The 20,862-nt window shown below is 47.9% G+C and overlaps 1 protein-coding gene across 1 annotated transcript in view; it reads right to left on the bottom strand.

Moving 5' to 3' along the window:
• The window catches only part of slc49a3 (solute carrier family 49 member 3), a 38,257-nt gene extending 19,527 nt beyond the window's left edge, over nt 1-18,730 (bottom strand). The window contains exons 1-5 of the mRNA XM_038792996.1: nt 18,595-18,730; nt 10,782-10,990; nt 8,081-8,300; nt 5,503-5,579; nt 5,255-5,392 (exon numbers count right to left, since the gene is read on the bottom strand). Of these exons, the coding sequence (XP_038648924.1) occupies nt 5,255-5,392; nt 5,503-5,579; nt 8,081-8,300; nt 10,782-10,990; nt 18,595-18,730 (780 nt within the window). The remainder of the gene's footprint in view (nt 1-5,254; nt 5,393-5,502; nt 5,580-8,080; nt 8,301-10,781; nt 10,991-18,594) is intronic.
• Between the last annotated feature and the right edge of the window lie 2,132 nt (nt 18,731-20,862).

Below are 20,862 nucleotides of genomic sequence, written 5' to 3'. Positions count from 1 at the left end.
TAACAGTTTGTTTGTTTTACTTCTGGCACGACTGAAGAAACACAACTTTACACTGCCCTGTAAGTAAACATTCAATTCTCCCACAATCACTCCAATACCATTCTTCGCTGATGAGCGTTGTACTTCTGATCTTTTCCTAGCCTAGAAATATTTAATTCCAGCACTGTGGTGCCAGTTTCCCTGGGAATCTCTCTCCAGCTAAAGCTAGGGAATCTTCCACCTTCATTTTAACTCCGGGCGCGAGCTGCGGCTCCGAACAGTGATCCACAAGTGTTGTTGCCAAAAGCTACTTCCCGTCCCCAGATCTTAGCAGACAGTCTCTGTGAGCTTCCAGGATGAGATCAGAAACCCTCCCCCTCTCAAAGCCCGTTTTCATGGCAATCACATGAACCTTGTATCCAGTAGAAATTGAGATTAACCATCCTGGATCCGGATTTCTGGTGGCGGGTGTAATCCGAGAGAATGCATCGGGAGACACTCCAAATGATCCTGACCTGTAAAGTGCTAAAACGTCAGCGGTAGTCACAGAAAGTGAAGAAATCACTGGGGGATCAGTATAGCAAAGAGGAATGCCAAAAAATGCCAAAGGATACAAAGATCGGTAGAGGGACAGGTAGTATTGAGGGAGCAAGGGGGCTGCAGAAGGATTTGGACAGGCTAGGAGAGTGGGCAATGAAGTCGCAAATGAAATACAATGTGGAAATGTGTCAGGTTATGTACTTTGGAAGGAGGAATTTAGGCATAGACTATTTTCTAAATGGGGAAATGCTCAGGAAATCAGAAGGACAAGGGACTTGGGAGTCCTCGTTTACGATTCTCTTAAGGTTAATGTGCAGGTTCAGTCAGCAGTAAGGAAGGCAAATGCAATGTTAGCATTCATGTCGAGAGGGCTAGAATACAAGACCAGGGATGTACTTCTGAGGCTGCATAAGGTTCTGGTCAGACCCCATTTGGAGTATTGTGAGCAGTTTTGGGACCTGTACCTAAGGAAGGATGTGCTGGGGCCTTGGAAAGGGTCCAGAGGAGGTTCACAAGAATGATCCCTGAAATGAACAGCTTGTCGTACGAGGAACATTGGAGGATTCTGGGTCTGTACTCATTGGAGTTTAGAAGGATGAGGGGGGGGGGGATCTTATTGAAACTTACAGGATACTGTGAGGCCTGGATAGAGTGCACGTGGAGAGAATGTTTCCACTTGTAGGAGAAACTAGAACCAGAGATCAGAATCTCAAACTAAAGGGACAATCCTTTAAAACAGAGATGAGGAGGAATTTCTTCAGCCAGAGGATGGTGAATCTGTGGAACTCTTTGTCGCAGAAGGCTGTGGAGGCCAAATCACTGAGTGTCTTTAGGACAGAGATAGATAGGTTCTCGATTAATGAGGGGATCAGGGGTTATGGGGAGAAGGCAGGAGAATGGGGATGAGAGAATATCAGCCATGATTGAATGGCAGAGCAGACCTGATGGGGTGAGTGGCCTAATTCTGCTCCTGTGTCTTATGGTCTTATAAAACAAACAAAAATAATAGAGGGGGAAGCTAAGTGGGCACCTCAAACTCAGAGGCTTCCCTGGAATCGGCAGGAGCCAAAATGGTGATCCCCCCGCCCCCAGGCGACCGCGTGACCGTCAGCCGAGGGAGCCTCCGTCAGCCGAGGGAGCCTCCGTCAGCCGAGGGAGCCTCCGTCAGCCGAGGGAGCCTCCGTCAGCCGAGGGAGCCTCCGTCAGCCGAGGGAGCCTCCGTCAGCCGAGGGAGCCTCCGTCAGCCGAGGGAGCCTCCATCAGCCGAGGGAGCCTCCGTCAGCCGAGGGAGCCTCCGTCAGCCGAGGGAGCCTCCGTCAGCCGTGGGCGCCACCGTCAGCCGTGGGCGCCACCGTCAGCCGTGGGCGCCACCGTCAGCCGAGGGCGCCACCGTCAGCCGAGGGCGCCTCCGTCAGCCGAGGGCGCCTCCGTCAGCCGAGGGCGCCTCCGTCAGCCGAGGGAGCCTCCGTCAGCCGAGGGAGCCTCCGTCAGCCGAGGGAGCCTCCGTCAGCCGAGGGAGCCTCCGTCAGCCGAGGGAGCCTCCGTCAGCCGAGGGAGCCTCCGTCAGCCGAGGGAGCCTCCGTCAGCCGAGGGCATCTCCGTCAGCTGAGGGAGCCTCCGTCAGCCGAGGGAGTCTCCGTCAGCCGAGGGCATCAGCCACATTGTGGCGGCTGGACTGAAAAAGCACCAATGGAGCCAGCCGGCCGGCAAAGTGAAAAGGTCAGTGGATGAATCCCAAAACCAAATTTCACGTCAATTGGAAGGGATGAAGAAGGATATGGAGGTTGGGCGACAGAGACATGGAGATGGTCCTCTCTGAGCACAGCGTGCGGATCACAGCCTTCGGAAAATACTAGTCTTAAATCCTCAAATCAAAAAAGTATTTGAGAAATAAAGTAAGTGACCTAGAAAACAGGTCCCGAAGGCAAAACATCCACCTAGTGGGTTTGCCGGAGGGCAATAGCCCCACAGGATAGCCAGAATTTATCCACGATGGTGGGCGGGAAGGTTCTCAAATCTCACCCTCGGAATTAGATCATTGGGCGCTGCGACTGAGACCTCATGCAGAGGAACCCCCTCGGGCAATGATCAGAAGGAGCCATCATTTTAAAGTAAAGGAGCAGATCCTGCGGTGGGCCAGGGAACACCGGGATGTTAAACGGGAAGGTCACTCGATCCGACTATACCAGAACCCGAGCGCAGAGTTAGTAAAAAAAAGGACGGCATTTAATGGGGTTAAATCTGCCCCATTCATAGAAGAGTATCTGGTTTGGGTGATTATACCCGGCCCGTCTTGGAGTCCCTGTTTCGGGAAAACATCACTTCTTGACACTCTCAGACAATGTGGATGTTCTGGTTCGGAAACTTGGTTTGAATTCTGTGTAACTCCTTCTCTAATTTTGAATTAAATTGTTATACATTCAGAAGTTAACAAATTTTTGTTTATCAGGTTGATTTATACTGAAAAGTTATTACTGTTGGAGTGGTTTTCTGTGATGCTCGTGCTGTATATATCGCTCTTACAGTGCTGCCATTATCACTGGATTGTCACAAGTGAAATTTTTAACTAATGTTAATGATTTTTCTCAATGTTTAATCTAGGGCCTGTTGGAGGGTCTCTCAGCTACAGCTACCGCAGGGTCTAGAGAAGGGAAGTTATAAATGTGGGTATTCTGCAGCAGCTGCTCGCAAACACCCGGCAAGGGGGAGCTTAGATTATCATGTTCAGGAGTTCAGATTTTATACAAATTTGGGCAGTGCTGGATTGGGGGGGGATTGGGTTATAGTTGGCAGTCTGACGTTGTTCATTCATCTGTATTTGTCCGGCCTTAGGACTAGCACAGGCTGCTGCCCTGCTGGGATCTCCTCACTGTGGACCGGTACAGGCTGCTGCCCTGCTGGGATCTCCTCACTGTGGACCGGTACAGGCTGCTGCCCTGCTGGGATCTCCTCACTGTGGACCGGTACAGGCTGCTGTCCTGCTGGGATCTCCTCACTGTGGATTGGTACAGGCTGCTGTCCTGCTGGGATCTCCTCACTGTGGACAGGTACAGGCTGCTATCCTGCTGGGATCTCCTCACTGTGGACCGGTACAGGCTGCTGTCCTGCTGGGATCTCCTCACTGTGGACCGGTACAGGCTGCTGTCCTGCTGGGATCTCCTCACTGTGGACCGGTACAGGCTGCTGTCCTGCTGGGAGCTCCTCACTGTGGACCGGTACAGGCTGCTGTCCTGCTGGGATCTCCTCACTGTGGACCGGTACAGGCTGCTATCCTGCTGGGATCTCTGTGCCGTGGACCGGTACAGGCTGCTATCCTGCTGGGATCTCCTCACTGTGGACCGGTACAGGCTGCTGTCCTGCTGGGATCTCCTCACTGTGGACCGGTACAGGCTGCTGTCCTGCTGGGATCTCCTCACTGTGGACCGGTACAGGCTGCTGTCCTGCTGGGATCTCCTCACTGTGGACCGGTACAGGCTGCTGTCCTGCTTGGATCTCTGTGCCGTGGACCGGTACAGGCTGCTATCCTGCTGGGATCTCCTCACTGTGGATTGGTACAGGCTGCTGTCCGCAGGGATCTCCTGCTGGACACGTTAAGAGGGTGAGGGGGCTGAATTAGTCGGGAGTAGTTTAGTAATAGGGGTTCCTTGTTCCATTGCACTCACTAACTGCCTTTCTACATTTGATTTGGTTGTTTTTTTAAGTTGTATTTTGTGGTTTGAAATTTATATTGTGGACATTTTTGTCTATATGTATATGACTGTTTCAATTTGACAATTCAAAGGGCGGCAGGGTTGGGCAGTGGTTGGCACTGTGGCCTCACTGCGCCGAGTCCCAGGTTCGATCCCGGCCCTGGGTCACTGTCCGTGTGGAGTTTGCACATTCTCCCAGTGTCTGCGTGGGTCTCACCCCCACAACCCAAAGATGTGCAGGGCAGGTTGATTGGCCACGCTAAATTGCCGCTTAATTGGAAAAAATAATTGGGTACTCTATTTATTCAAAAAAATGGATAATTCAATAAAATGTTTATAAAAAAAGAGAAAAAAAAAAACATCCTCGAGACCCCAACTCTCTTGGAAGTAAATTATGTCTTATGAAGAAAAGTTGAGGGCTTTTCTCACTGGAGCGAAGAAGGCAGAAAGGTGACTTGATAGAGGTGTACAAGGTGATGAGAGGCATGGACAGAGTGGATAGCCAGAGACTTTTCCCCAGGGTGGAAATGGCTGTCATGAGGGGACATAATTTTTAAGGTTATTGGAGGAAGGTAAAGGGGAGATGTCAGGGGTAGGTTCTTTACACAGAGTGGTGGGTGTGTGGAATGCACTGCCAGCAGAGGTGGTGGAGTCAGAGTCATTAGGGACATTTAAGCGATTCTTAGACAGGCACATGGACAGCAGTAAATTGAAGGGGTGTAGGTTAGGTTGATCTTAGATTAGGATAAATGGTCGGCACAACACCATGGGCGAAAGGGCCTGTACTGTGCTGTACTGTTCTATGTTCTATGTGTAAATGGGCAGTTTAAAAAACAACCATTCACAACTTGCAATCCTCGGTTCTATCCATTGTTGTGTTACAGACTGCTGCTATTGTCTCCAAGAATAAACATTGGCATCTTCTCAAAGGACAGATCCCACTGGATCGTTGGTTTCTCTCAATTCTGCGTTGATTTAAGCATTGTTAATTCTCAGCTTCAGCAGTCACAAACATTCACTTTAAACGAGGGGTAATAATTACTCACCATCTTAATTCCTGTGAAAAAGGGCTCAGAAGTGGAGTTGGCTGCACCAGCAGATGGAGGTGTCGGAGGCACCTTCTGACGAATTGCCACCATAGTAAGAAAACATGCAATTGCTGCAGGGACTGCGTACACTCCCAGCTGAAAATTCAACAAGGACCAAAGCCACAATTTACTCCCTCTGGAAAATGTAGGTGCACTCCAAATAATAATCTGTATGTGAAACATATTAAGATTGCGAATGTGCTTACCAACAATGGCATTGAAGATGGCTTCTTCACCAACAGAGGGGAAAGTATATTGGCAAACAGAATACCTAATGGATTGGCTAGATTGCCAGGGAGGACAAAAACAATTAGAAGCAGAGAAAATAAGAGCAGAAGGAGGCCATTTGGCCCTTCAAGCCTGCTCCGCCAATCATTATGATCATGGCTGATTATTATGCAATCAATCACTTGTACCACTGCAGTTGCTACATCATTTCAAAAATTAGTGGACGAACATTTATGATATTTGCTTGGAAGCACTGCACAGGGTCAACTCTACCTCCACATGCGCGAGGCTCAACTTAACGCAGCTAAAAATGGAACACAGAGCCCACTTAACCAGAGCCCGAATGAGCAGGTTCTCTCCGGAGGTGGAGGATAGATGTGAACGGTGCCAAGGAGGCCCAGCCAACCACGCCCACATGTTCTGGTCTTGCCCCAGACTTGCAGGGTACTGGACAGCCTTCTTCGAGGCTATGTCCAAAGTGGTGGGGATGAGGGTGGAGCCATGCCCGAAAGTGGTGGTCTTCAGGGTATCAGACCAGTCAGGTCTCTTCATGGGGAGGAGGGCGGACGCCCTTGCCTTTGCCTCCCTGATCGCCCGCCGTAGAATCCTGCTCGGCTGGCAGTCAGCAGCTCTGCCTAAAGCTGCAAACTGGCTGTCTGACCCATCAGAATTTCTCCAAATGGAGAATATCAAATTAGCCATCCGTGGGTCGGAAGAGGGCGTCCACAAAACACGGGAGCCATTCACCCAAATGTTCCAGGACCCGTTTGTGGCCAACACATAAATAAATAAATAGCCAGTAGCCAGGGGAAATAGCCAGGATAAGATAGAAAGAGGAAAGCAAGGGAGGACTGGGGAGGGAGCCAAACCGGGTCCCTGGCAGTGATACAGCAGTGCTAACCACTGTGTCACGGTGCCAACCCGGGTCCTGGTGCTGTGAGGCAGCAGTGCTAACCACTGTGTCACCGTGCCGACCCGGGCCCCTGGGGCTGTGAGGCAGTAGTGCTAACCACTATGTCACCGCTCCTACCCGGGTCCCTGGGGCTGTGAGGCTGCAGTGCTAACCACTGTGTCACCGGGCAGGTATTTTATTCACAATTATAGTGCTGCTCATTGTTCAAAGAAAATTGTCCGACCGATGTTCAAGCAAAGAGTCAAATCACTTCACATCCTTGCCACTGGAACAGCCACAAGAACGAGCACCACAGGGGTTACTGGAGATTTCCTGTAATGTCTATAAGCATAAAGAGGGATGGGACCAAATCAGCCATTTTAGCCGCTATATGAAGCTGGATATTTCCTGGTCAGTTCCTGCAGTTGCTGACTGTACAGACTTTCTTGCAGAGCAGCTGCTGTCACTACTGACAAACAGAACCCCTCCCATTTCAGGTACTCTGAGCTGCACCAAGTACTCCAGTCAGCTGCTAGTTAAAACTCCCTCACTCCACTCCAGAGAAATCTTCCCCCAGCTGCTATAGGATATCCATTTGCAGCAACAACTAACCACACACATCTCAAAACTGCTAACTATTGCTGATTTCTTGGCTTTGGGCTTTAGTCCCATCATCAACAGGAACCACGTTTAAACTATCAGACTTCAATTTATTTCCAGCTCTCAGTCAGCAGGGAGAAGTCTGCAGCAGTTAGCGAGGACTGCATTTCAACCTTGGTCTCGGGTCTGACCCAAGATGAAACCAGCCCCCTGGGAAAGAAAAGATTCGACTCAGGTCAAAAACACATGTCTTTTGGAAGAGGGAAAAGGGACTCAAAACAAAATTAAGCAAATGGGTAAAAGTGAATATTGCATTTAATTGCCCTCCAACATAATTTACTAAACAAAGCAGATGGCAGTCTCTATACGACCACACTAAACATAAAACACTGACTGTGGAATATTAGTGCGGCATCATCTGTGTCGGCTAATTGGTCCCACTCCCCAATCTTGCCCTGTGGCCCCACAAATTTAAGCATGTTCCCTTGTGAAAGTTATTATTGAAGCCACTCCTACTCCATTTCAGGCAGTGTGTTCCAGACCGTGACTCGCAGCATCAATAATATTCCACATCTGTTTGCTTCTTTCACCAATGATCTTGAATCTTTGTCCTCTGCTGATAGACCTAAAGAAATACTTCCTCCTTATTTACTCTATCAAAACAGTTAAAGATTTTAAAGAATAATCTTCTCTGAACCTTCTATGCTCCATGGAAAACAATCCCAGCTTTGTCAATCTCTCCTGCATTCTAATAAAACTCCTTGGCAAGATTTTCAACTCCTTCCTCAAAACGTGGTGCCAAGAATTGTTTGGAATGCTGCAACTGACGTCTAATTAGTGTTGCGTAAAGTTTAGCATAATTTCTTTACTCTTGTGCCCCATGTCTTGATTTCTACAGCCAAGCATTCCTTATGTTTTCTTCACTTTAGTAGAAAATAGGTGGATGTTCTGTACTTTTCCTCGGTTGTTGGCTGATCTTATACACAATCCACAATAATCCAAATGAGACGTCACTGGTATTTTTTGAAAGATGAATCATATTCATTTCAAGCCAAACAACTTACCCATTGATGAAATCATGTTTGCTGTTGCTCTCTGTTGTTCTGGAAACCAAGTAGCAGCCAATTTAGTTGGAGAAAAGAGAACCAACGGCTGTGCCAATGCACCAAGAGTCTGGCCCACCATCAGGAGAGGAAATTTCCAGCTTTCATGGGGTATGAAGAAAGCAACACTTAAGAGTTGCACTGCACAACCAGCCAGGTTCAGCCATGAGCTCAGGATCAGCTACAGTGCGGAAGATCAGAGGGATTATTCAATGATTAGGTGTTGGCCAATTTGTGCTTACGTGATTATGCAGTGGAAATACTTCACGGTTTTGCAGATATCCTCCATGCTTTACATCGACACTAATTAAATCCAGGCTAATTCAAGTGATATTCTATTTGTTTTAAAAACATTACAACCTATAATAATCCACAAATATCTTAGTCTTTCAAAAATAAATTAGTTTATGATTGATACAAGAAATTGCAGAACACGTCACTGACATGCAGAAATTATATAAATTCACAAGGTTCAATGTGTTAACTTTAATAAGCATGATCAAATTCTGCACACATTTAAATTATGCACAGCCACAATCATTTTGAGAAAAACACACAGAGTTAGGCGAGCACCAGTATTATGCATTCCGAGCAATGTGTTTTATTGGTAGTACCATTCAAGTCAGTCAGTGGAGGAGTTCCTGCCCCATTCCGGGGATCGAGTGCATTATTCAGACTGGTGTTTCAGTGTAACAGAGCTACATCGTCACAGATTGATGGGTAGCATGGTAGCATTGTGGATAGCACAACTGCTTCACAACTCCAGGGTCCCAGGTTCGATTCCCGGCTTGGGTCACTGTCTGTGCGGAGTCTGCACATCCTCCCCGTGTCTGCGTGGGTTTCCTCCGGGTGCTCCGGTTTCCTCCCACAGTCCAAAGATGTGCAGGTTAGGTGGATTGGCCATGATAAATTGCCCTTAGTGTTGGGCGGGGTTACTGGGTTATGGGGATAGGGTGGAGGTGTTGACCTTGTGTAAGGTGCTCTTTCCAAGAGCCACTGCAGACTCGATGGGCTGAATGGCCTCCTTCTGCACGGTAAATTCTATGAGTGGTCTTAAGCCACGTGTCAGATTGTTCAAGTAGATTCAAGATACTCGGGCGTCGTTCAAAAAGATGTATGGATCCAGGAACCAACCTCAACATACAACATGTCACATCACTGCACTAATTGCCTGGCTGCTTTACTACTTTGAATTTCTGAATGTTTATTTTTAATTTAGAGTAGCTGCTGTGCTAATACTGAAATTATTCAGTAGCCAATAATTTTTTTTCCAATTAAGCGGCAATTTAACATGGCCAATCCACCCAACCTGCACATCTTTGGGTTGTAAGGGTGAAACCCACGCAGACACGGGGAGAATGTGCAAAATCCACACGGACAGTGACCCAGGGCTGGGATTCTAACCCAGGTGCTCAGCGGCGTAGTCCCAGTGCTAACCACTGCACCGCATACCGCCCTGAATTTCTGGATGTTTTAAAGCTTTGTCTGACTATTATCTTGTTCCTCAGGCTGGTGGATGCAAGGCGTGAAATTCCAGCCAAATTGTTTTAGTAGAAGCTATGGGATGAATCATAGAATCACTACACTGCAGGAGGCCATTCGGCCCATCGAGTCTGCACCCATCCTTTGTAAGGGTACCTACCTAGGGTCAGGCCCCCAACCTATTCCATTAACCCAGCAACCCCACCTAACCAAACCTGTTTGGATATTAAAGTGCAATTTAGCGTGGCCAATCCAGCTTCCTCTGCCCAGTTTGAATCTGCTTTACATTTAGATAATAATTTGCCTATTCTTTCAGCCAAAATGGATAACATCCACATCAAACTCCATCTGCCAAGCTCTGGCCCAATCTCCTAGCCTATCTATATCCATTTGTCAAATCCACTCCACCCTATCCTCGTATCCCCATAACCTAACCTGCACATCCCTGGACACTAAGAGACAATTTAGCATGGCCGATCAACATAACCCGACGTTCCAAAATCGAGCACCCGACCTAGGTCCAATCCACCAGCCTATCCCCGTAGCCCACCCGACGACAATTTATCATGGCTAATCGACCTAACCTGCACATTTTTGGACTGTGGGAGGAAACCAGAGCACCCGGAGGAAACCCACACAGAAGGTGCTCTGAAAGAAGCCATGGTGAATTGCTGTAGTGGAATTTGTTTATCAGGGCCCACGGCCTTTGCCGTATTTAGCCGCTTCTTAATATCACGTGGAGTAAATCGAGTTAGGTGAAGACTGGCGTCTGTGACACTGGGGAAAAGGCCTAGATGGATCATCCACAGGTTACTTTGAGTTGAAGATGGTTAGGAGTGCTTCAGCCTGGTCTCCTGCACAGATGTGCTGGGTCCCCACATCAGTGAGGGGGGAACATTTGTGCAGCTGCGTCTTCCAGTTAGGTACAGTCTCAGAAAATGCACCATCCTCTGAGGCAGACACTAAAGCAGCAACGTTTATCGTATTGCAATGCATGTAAAGAGTAAACAAAACAACCTTCCGAGATTTAGCAGATAAACCCTGGACAATGAGGTAGGTCATGATTAACAGGGCGTTTGTCACCTATTTAACTGACGAGAACAACTACCAAAGTTTCTGCGTTCGGTACTACACCAAACATGCATCAAGAGACCTGGAGATTATTTAAAACTAAACTTACTGAAGTTTTAAGTCCAAGCATGTCAAGTATCCATGTTGTCCCAAATCCAAAGGGAACACCAACAATGAGGTAGATCATTGATAACCAATTGACTTGATCCATGGAAATGTGGAAGTACTGCGCTGTTTGATCCGCAATTGGTGCAAACGTCAACCAGCACTGAAATAAACAGAAATAATTACTGACACCTCGGCTGAAGAACGCAAAAACTACAGCATAGCAAAACATGGTCAGAATTACAGCACGGAATCCTGCTGGCAGTCAGCAGCACCACCCTAAGCTGTAGACTGGCTGTCCGACCTATCAGAATCTCTCCAAATGGAGAAAATAAAATTCGCCATCTGAGGGTCGGATGATGGCTTCTTCAGAACATGGGAGCCAATCAGGCAACTGTTCCGGGACCTGTTTGTAGCCAACAAACAAGCTGATAAATAATCAAGCAGCCAAGAGCCAGGGGAAAAGTAGCCAAAACATGAGAAAAGAGAAGGGAGGGAAAGATCCAGGGGTGGGGAGCAGTGCAAGAAGGCTAGCTAAACACAATAGAAAAAAAACGAGAGCTACAGGGAGGTAGAGGGAAAGGTGGGTTGGGGGGGGGGGGGGGGGGGGGGGGAGAAGGAATCACTGTGGGCAAAGACCAATAGAGGGGAACCAGGGTGGGGGAAAGACGAGGGAACACGAACTGGAAGGAGAGCACAGGAAATGACAATGACCGTGATGAGCACAGCAACAGAGAGTAAGAAAGTACAGGAGGAAGAAACAATGGGCAGCCGAAGCAGAGGCAAACGCAACATAGCGAAAACCGACCAGGAGAAGCAACAACATGAGGGGCGCCCCCCCCCCTCCCCCCACCCAGATCTATCTTGTATTACTGGTGTATGTACGCACTTTGTTTAAAAAAAAGAAAAAGAAAAGGCTCCCCCCCCCACAGCAAGACATTTACACAGGTATACTGCAACTGTCTCTCCAGCACCTAGACACACTTCCCACACCTTGGTTTTTTTACTTTTTATTTACGTGATTTTGCTAATTATATAGTGTTGTTGTTTTTGTTTTGTTTGTATTATCTTCTCTTTTTTTTCTATTCTTTGTGTCCACCTGTAAATATACTATTTTCGAAAAACCCAATAAAAAATAATTATAAAAGAAGAATTACAGCACTGAAATAAACAGAAATACACCTCGACTGCAGAGTGCGCAAACTACAGCATAGCAAAACATGGTCAGCGTTACATAGCTTCAAAACTACAATTTGCTGAACAGCCAATGAATCAGGAGTAAACAATACGCCATTATATAGGTTAGAGGACTTCCAACAACGGCTCCCTGGTGAGCAGTCGTATACGTGGGTGGCTCCTGCCAGTGCTCTGGGTTTTTGGTCCTTTGGGAGTATATGGGAGATTCTTTGGAGGAAATTGGTGTAGTTTGAGGGAATATGATCCCCGCGTACAAGTCATGTCCAATAAATATAACACAAGGCGCAAGGGATCATCGTCAGACTGAGAGGTTGCTTGGGCCTCTGCAGGGGGGAACATGCGGAGGTTTCTGTTTCTCATTAGCCTCTATGTGGTTGACTGAGAATTTGGTTAGCTTTCTTGACCGACGAATTTAAGAAGTAGAGGCAGGCAGCCGCTAGGGATTTGAAGAAAATAATGGAGGGGAGTTTGGTCCCAATTTGGGCGGCCATCATTATAGATTGGTGGATAGAGGTAAAAAGGGGTTGCACGGCAGCAGAGTGGTTATCACAGTTGCTTCACAGCACCAGGGATCCAGGCTCGATTCCCGCTTGGGTCAATGTCTGTGTGGCGTCTGCACGTTCTCCCCGTGTCCGCGTAGGTTTCCTCCGGGTGCTCCGGTTTCCTCCCACAGTCCAAAGATGTGCAGGTTAGGTGGATTGGACATTCTGAATTCTCCCTCTGTGTACCCGAACAGGCGCCGCAGTGTGGCGACTGGGGGCTTTTCACAGTAACTTCACTGCAGTGTTAATGTAAGCCTACTTGTGACAGGTCCCCTGTCCAGTTAATAACTTGGAATCTGAAGGGGTTAAATGGCCGCGAAAAAGTCCCGGATATTTGCGCACACAAGAGGTTTGAAGGCGCATGTGGTTTTTCCTCAGGCGACCCATTTGAGAATAAAGGGTCACACAAGGTTGCGGAAGGGATGGGTGAGGCAGGTATATCACTCAGATTTGATTGTAGGGCGCCCGGGCCATCTTATTGATTAATAAGAGGGTGGCCTTTTCTGCAGTTAACATATTAGCAGGCGGGCAGCACACTGGCACAGTGGATAGCACTGCAGTCTCACAGCACCGAGGTCCCAGGTTCGATCCCGGCTCTGGGTCACTGTTCGTGTGGAGTTTGCATGTCCTCCCCGTGTGTGCGTGGGTTTCCTCCCACAGTCCAAAGATGTGCAGGTTAGGTAGATTGGCCATGCTAAATTGCCCGTAGTGTCCTTAAAAGTAGGGTTGGGGGGGGGGGGTTGTTGGGTTACGGGTATAGGGTGGATACGTGGGTTTGAGTGGGGTGATCATTGCTCGGCACAACATCGAGGGCCGAAGGGCCTGTTCTGTGCTATACTGTTCTATGTTCTATGTGCAGGGTAGGTGGATTGAATACGCTAAATTGTCCCTCAATTGGAAAAAATGAATTGGGTACTCTAAATTTTTTTTTAATATTAGCAGACCCAGATGGGTGGCACACAATCATTGGTGGGTCGTTGGCGGGCATGCCAGCGGTTTTGGTCAATGTGTATACACCGAACATCTGGAAGAGAGAGTATGAATGCAAGCTTGCAGGGAATAGTAAAAGTTTCTATCGGTATGTGAAGAGAAAAAGATTGGTGAAGAGAAACGTAGGTCCCTCACAGTTAGAAACGGGAATATATAATAGGGAACAAAGAAATGGCTGAGCAACTAAATACATACTTCGGTTCTGTCTTCACAGATGAGGACACAAATCAGATACCAGAAATGTTGGGGAACAGACTGATTAGTGCAAGGGAGGAACTGAAGGTGACCAATATCAGTAGAGAAATGGTGTTGGAGAAATTGATGGGATTGAGGGCTGATAAATCCCCAGGGCCAGAGAATCTACATCCCAGAAGGAAGTGGCTCTAGAAATAGTGGATGTATTGGTGGTCATCTTCCAGGATACTACATCTTTGGGTTGTGGGGGCAAAACCCATGCAAACGCGGGGAGAATGTGCAAACTCCACATGGACAGTGACCCAGAGCCGTGATCGAACCTGGGAACTCAGCGCCATGAGGCAGCAGGGCTAACCCACTGTGCTGCCCCTGTTTCTGTAGATTTGAGGATAGCTATTGTAACCCCACTATTTAAAACGGGAGGTTATAGGGAATTATAGACCAGTAAGCCAGACATCAGTAGTGGAGGAAATTCTAGAATCCAATATCAACACCTAGAAAACAGTGGCAGGATCTGACAAAGGCAGCATGGATTTATGAAGGGGAAATCTTGCTTGTCAAATCTACTGGAATTCTTTGAGGATGTAACTAGTACCGGGTTGACGAGGGGGAGCCAGTGGATGTGGTATATTTGGACTTTCAGAAGGCTTTTGACAAAGTGCCATATTAGACATTAGCGTGTAAAATTACAGCGCATGGTATTTGGGGTAGTGCATTTGTAATGGATATCACGATCACTGCAGAATTCGGATTAAAAATAAGGCAGTAATACAAACAGCATTCTAATTCAAGATGGAATAAAACCACTCCAGCTAAAGGTCAGATAAAGGTTACCACCTGATGGGAGAGACTCCAAGCTGGTTCCAAGGACTCATTAATATCAAACAATTAAAGACTCTTCTTTGATAGACCATAAATCCTTTGAGGCGAACTCCCCTCCTGAGATGTATTCAAAATATAAGGACAGGGAATTCCCCAGATAAATAGATACACAAATCTTTCTCAAACTATACCTTTGGACACTTAGGATAACACCTTCACCAATGTGTCTGTTTTGATATCTGGAGAGAATGTCACCCTGACAAGAGGCAGGCACCAACCAGTGCCTCCCTTGCCAATATATCTGAGGATTCCTGACAATCACACAGACACTACAACCATTAAAAGATCTATCAGCGATAGTACATCCAATCAGCCATTTGGCTATAGGTAATTAACCAACAATAAATGCCAAGGTAATAAATGCCTTCCTGAACCGATAAGCAAGTTTAATGTATATAGGGAGAGGGGATTTTAGCAGACGTATCTCTCTCTCCGATCCTGACCCCCCTTTTAGGGCGAGAGTCAGTTCTGTCCTTAGAAGCTTGTCTCGTCGAACAAGTAAGTATGGTTTTGTATAACTTCTTATAGATGTATTAAGAAACTAATAGAGATGCTTTAAGGATTTTTCCATGTTTAGATATCTCATTCGATTGAGAGAAGTTAGTATGTTAGTAGATAACTAGAAGGACTGTTTAATCCACTTATACTTTAACTCTGCAATTCAGTATGTATCTATTGGTAGTGTTTTCACAATAAAGATACTTTAATTAAAATCATACTGTGTGAAAATTAATCTCGAGGTTGATCTCCTAGACACTCATTTAGGAAGCCTAAGTAGGCAATAGGACCCACGACCTCAAGAGGTATTGATTTAGTTATGAGTGACAAATCTGAACTCTCCCTATAGAAAGTAACTGAAATCCTGTTTAACTGTCTGAGACCCGGAAAAGGATTCTCCCTTTGTGAGATCTATTCTAAGTCTCGGCAGGAAAACAGGTTTCCCTCTTTTAATAGGTTAACCTAAGGCATAGATTAGTAATAGAGTATTATCAGGTCCGGAATAACCTAAATCCACGACACATGGAGATGGATAGAAAACTGGTTGGCAGACAGGAAACAAAGAGTAGGAATTAATGGGTCCGATGGGGTACCGGAGGGATTTGTGCTAGGGACCCCAGCTATTCACAATATCTATTAATGATTAGATGAGGGAACAAAATGTCATATCTCGAAATGTGCAGATGGCACCAGATTGGGTGGGAGGGTGAGCTGTGAGGAGGATGCAGAGATCCTTCAGTGTGATTTGGGCAAGTTGAGTGAGTGGGCAAATGAATGGCAGATGCAGTATAATTTGGAGAAATGCGAGGTTATCCACTTTGGTGGCAAAAACGTGAAGACAGACGATTACCTAAATTAGGAGAGGGGAATGTGCAACTAAACTGGGTGTCCTCGTACACCAGTCACCGAAGGCAAGCATGCAGGTACAGCAGGCGGTAAGGAAGGTAAATGGCAGGCCTTCATTGCGAGATGATTCAACTACAGGAACAGGGATGTGTTGCTGCAATTATACAGGGCCTTGGTGAGGCCACACCCAGAATATAGTGCGCAGTTTTGGTCTCCTTATCTGAGGAAGGATGTTCTTGCACTTGAGGCAGTGCAGAGAAGATTTACCAAGCTGATTCCTGGAATGGCAGAAGTGGCATACAAGGAGAGGTTGAGTCAGTTAGGATTATAGTCGCTGGAGTTCAGAAGATTGAGGGGAGGATCTCATAGGCTTTACCCGATTGCACGGCCCTCAAGACCACCGATATTTCTTCGGTCCTAATCGGGGCCCCAAGCCCGTCTACCAACCCCCTACCCACTTTTGGGAAGGTCAGTCCATCTAGAAGGTGCCTCATTCCCGCAGGCCTTGCTGAGGTGTAAAGCTTACTGTAGAAGTCCCCGAATACCTTGCTCAGCCCTGCCGGATCCCCTACCAAGTTTCCCTCCCCGTCGACTACCTTCCCTATTTCTCTAGCCGCCTCCCTTTTCCTCAATTGCTGTGCCAGCATTCTACTGGCTTTCTCCCCATGCTCGTAGATCACACTCCTTGCCTTCCTAAACTGCTCTACCATCTTACCTGCGGACAACACCCCAAACTCCGTCTGCAGTCTTCGTCGTTCCCTTAAAAGCTCTGCCCTCGGGGCCTCCGCATATCTCCTGTCTATCTGTGAAATCTCATTCACCAGTCGGTCCGTTTATGCCCTGTCCGTCCCGTCCCTAAGTGCTCGAATCGAGATCAGCTCCCCTCTCACCACTGCCTTCAGTGCCTCCCAGAACTCCGCAGCTGAGACTTCCCCTGTGTCACTGACCTGCAGGTAGTTTTGCATACATTTCCTCACCCTCTCACACACCGCCTCGTCCGCCAACAGACCGACCTCTAGCCTCCATTGTGGGCTCTGAAAGCTTTCCTTACAGACCTGCAGATCTACCCAATGTGGAGCATGGTCCGAAATAGCGATCGCCAAATACTCTACGTCCGTCACCCCCGCCAGCAAATCCCTGCTCATGTTGAAAAAAATCAATTCGGAAATACACCCTATGAACATGAGAATAGAACGAAAACTCCCTCCCCGTCGGCCGGCTAGCCCTCCATGGGTCAGCTCCCGCTCTCCCCCCCCCCCCCCCCCCCATTTGCTCCATGAACTCCCTCAGTTCCTTGGCCGTCGCCTGCACCCTAATCAGCACGACAGGTCCAGGCCGGAGTCAAGGACTGTGTTAAAATCACCTCCCATAATCAGCCTGTGCGAGTCCAGGTCAGGTATCTACCCCAGTAGTCTCTAAATAAAATCCGCATTGTCCCAATTTGGGGCATACACATTGACCAAGACTACCCTCATCCCCTCGAGCCTGCCACTCACCATGACAAATCTGCCTCCACCATCTGAGATTGTGCTACCCACCTCGAATTACACCGTTTGGTAACTAAAATCGCGACCCCCCCCCCCCCCCGCCCGGTTTTAGCATCCAGCCCTGAGTGGAAGACCTGGCTAATCCAGCCCTTCCTCAATCTGATCTGGTCAGCTACTTTCATAAGAACATAAGAACTAGGAGCAGGAGGTAGACCATCTGGCCCCTCGAGCCTGCTCCACCATTCAATGAGATCGCGGCTGATCTTTTGTGGACTGGCTCCATTTTCCGGCCCGAACACCATAATCCCTTAATCCCTTTATTCTTCAAAAAACTATCTATCTTTACCTTAAAAACATGTAATGAAGGAGCCTCTACTGCTTCACTGGGCAAGGAATTCCATAGATTCACAACCCTTTGGGTGAAGAAGTTCCTCCTAACCTCAGTCCTAAATCTACTTCCCCTTATTTTGAGGCTATGCCCCCTAGTTCTGCTTTCACCCGCCAGTGGAAACAACCTGCCCGCATCTATCCTATCTATTCCCTTCATAATTTTATATGTTTCTATAAGACTCCCCCTCAACCTTCTAAATTCCAATGAGTACAGTCCCAGTCTACTCAACCTCTCCTCTTAATCCAACCCCTTCAGCTCTGGGATTAACCTAGTGAATCTCCTCTGCACACCCTCCAGTGTCCTTTCTCAAGTAAGGAGACCAAAACTGAACACAATACTCCAGGTGTGGCCTCACTAACACCTTACACAATTGCAGCATAACCTCCCTAATCTTAAACTCCATCCCTCCAGCAATGAAGGACAAAATTCCATTCGCTTTCTTAATCACCTGTTGCACCTGTAAACCAACTTTTTGTGACTCATGCACTAGCACACCCAGGTCTCTCTGCACAGCAGCATGCTTTAATATTTTATCATTTAAATAATAATCCCGTTTGCTGTTATTCCTATTATTACGTCCGCCTTCAGATGCATGAACACACGTGCCCTCTTTACCGGCCCATTTAACCCCCTACGTTCCAAGTGATCAGCCTGGTTGGGGGGCTTCGTGCCCCCTCCCCTCGCCGATCAGCCATCTCCTTTCTTGGGGCTGCCTCCAGCCCGTGTTGTGCTTTCCCAGGCCCGCCTCCTTAGCAGCCCCCACCCCCGACCTCCTCCATGTTACCAAACCCAAGTCCTTCCCTCGTGAGCAGATCAACGGGTCTAAACTGTCCCGTTTCAGCGCGGTGAAGCCTTCTTGGATGACCTTCAGCAGATGTTCCATTGTTGGCTGGGCTGTCTGCACCGGAGTCCGGACATCGGCCATATTGTCCTCAGCAGCAGTGTCTACACTGCTCTGGTTTGCCCACTTCTTCAACTGTTTGCGATTCTTTCTGCTGGAGTCAGAGCCTGAGTGCCTATGCCTTCAGATCCAGCACTCAAAAGTACAAAAAAGTCAGGGGAAAAGTTCCAAAAGTCCGACCGGAGCGAGGCCCACCAAATGTGCGACTTACTCCCTCATAGCCGCCACCGGAAGTCACGGCATTCATTAATAAGGTGCTGGGGTGGTGGATACTCAGCGATCATTATATTGGATCATAATCCACAAAATGTTGGAGCAAAGACGCTGTCAGCGACCTCCGTGGAGACTGAACACGGTGTTACTCATGGAGAAGAGTTTGTGCGGGCATGTTTTGATTTGATTTATGTCACATGTATTGAAGTACAGTGAAAAGTATTTTTTCTGCGGCCGAGGGAACGTACACAGTACGTACATAGTCAACAAGAAGAATAATCAACAGAGTACATTGACAAATGGTACATTGACAAACAGTGATTGGTTACAGTGCTGAACATGGGGCCAAACGAAGCAAATACATGAGCAAGCGCAGCATAGGGCATCGTGAATAGAGTTCTTACAGGGAACAAATTTGTCCAAGGGGGAGCCGTTGAGGAGCTTTGTAGCTGTGGGGAAGAAGCTGTTCCTAAGTCTGGATGTGCGAGTCTTCAGACTTCTGTACCTTCTGCCTGATGGAAGGGTCTGGAAGAAGGCAATGCCTGTGTGGGAGGGGTCGCTGATAATTCTGTCTGCCTTCCTGAGGCAGCAGGAGGTGTATATAGAATCAATGTGGGGGTGGCAGGCTTGTGTGATGCGTTGGGCTGAGTTCACCACACTCTGCAGTTTCTTGCGATCTTGGGCCGAGCAGTTGCCGTACCAGGTTGTGATGCAGCCAGATTGGATGCTCTCTATCGCACATCTGTAGAAGTTTGAGAGAGTCGATGCGGGCATGCCAAATTTCTTTAGCTGCCAGTATACTCAGCCATTGGGGAGTATGTCGAGTTTGCAGTGCTCTGGGAAGCTCTGAAAGCAGTTATTGGGGGGGGGGGGGGGGGGGGGGGAGGAGAGATAATCTCTTATCAGGTGTGTAGGATAAGGGGCGGTGGAGTGGCAGAGGCTGGTGGACTCCATTCTCGAGGTGGACCGTCAGCAGTCGATCGCCCCGACACCAGAGTTACTGGCGGACAGAAACAAATTGCAAAGGGATTTTGAGTTGTGAACGGGAAAGGTGGTGAGTCCGCTGCAATGGCAGGCTGCCTCCAGGAGATAGAACAGGTTAAAGACTCGGGGCCCCAAAGTAAACGAGGTGTCTGAGGCCTTCGACCATGGGTTGTACGAGTCAGAGCCCCCAAGAGGGAGTTCATCAATTAAGTAATTTTTGGATAGGTGGACCTTGCTGGGCAGCAGAAAAGGCAGGAGTTGGAGACGCTGATAGGGCCAGAGGAGATCATGAGCTGTATTTGGTTAACACAGATGGACAAAGCACGGGGACTGGATGGGTTCCCCACTGAATATTACAAACAGTTTGCTGGTCAGTTGGTCCCACTTCTGACAGATATGTTTAATGATTCTGTGTCCTGGGGGAGTGCTGCCGGCCACGCTGGCCCAGACATCAATTTCCTTGATCATAAAGAAGGACAAAGATCCCATGGGATGTGGGTCGTATTGGCTTATTTTGATGTTAAACGTTGATGTTAAGTTGTTGGCCGTGCGTTTGGAGCCCTGCCTACCTGAGGTGATATCGGAGGAGAGACTGGATTGAAGTGTCAGCAGTTGTCGGCCAATATTAGGAGATTGTTAAATCTTGCCTTGGCGCCCCCCTTGGGCACAGAGCCAGAAGTGATTATTTCCACGGACACTGAGAAGACGTTTGATAGGGTTGAGTGGGGATACCTCCGATCCTTGGGTGGTTTGATTTCAGGCCAAAATGTATTTCATGCTTAGGCTTTTGTGCATGGTCCCCATTGAGAATGTACGTACAAATGCCCTGAGCTCAGGTTATTGCCAAATGAACAGGGGCATCCACTGTCTCCACTTTTGTTTGCCTTTGAAATTGAGCCATTGGCCATTGTGTTGAGGTCAGCATAGTGTGTCCTTCCATGTGGACAATTTACTATACA

Source organism: Scyliorhinus canicula, chromosome 3 (genome assembly GCF_902713615.1).
Source record: "Scyliorhinus canicula chromosome 3, sScyCan1.1, whole genome shotgun sequence".
Lineage (NCBI taxonomy): Eukaryota > Metazoa > Chordata > Chondrichthyes > Carcharhiniformes > Scyliorhinidae > Scyliorhinus > Scyliorhinus canicula.
This window is presented reverse-complemented; position numbering and strand designations above follow the sequence as displayed.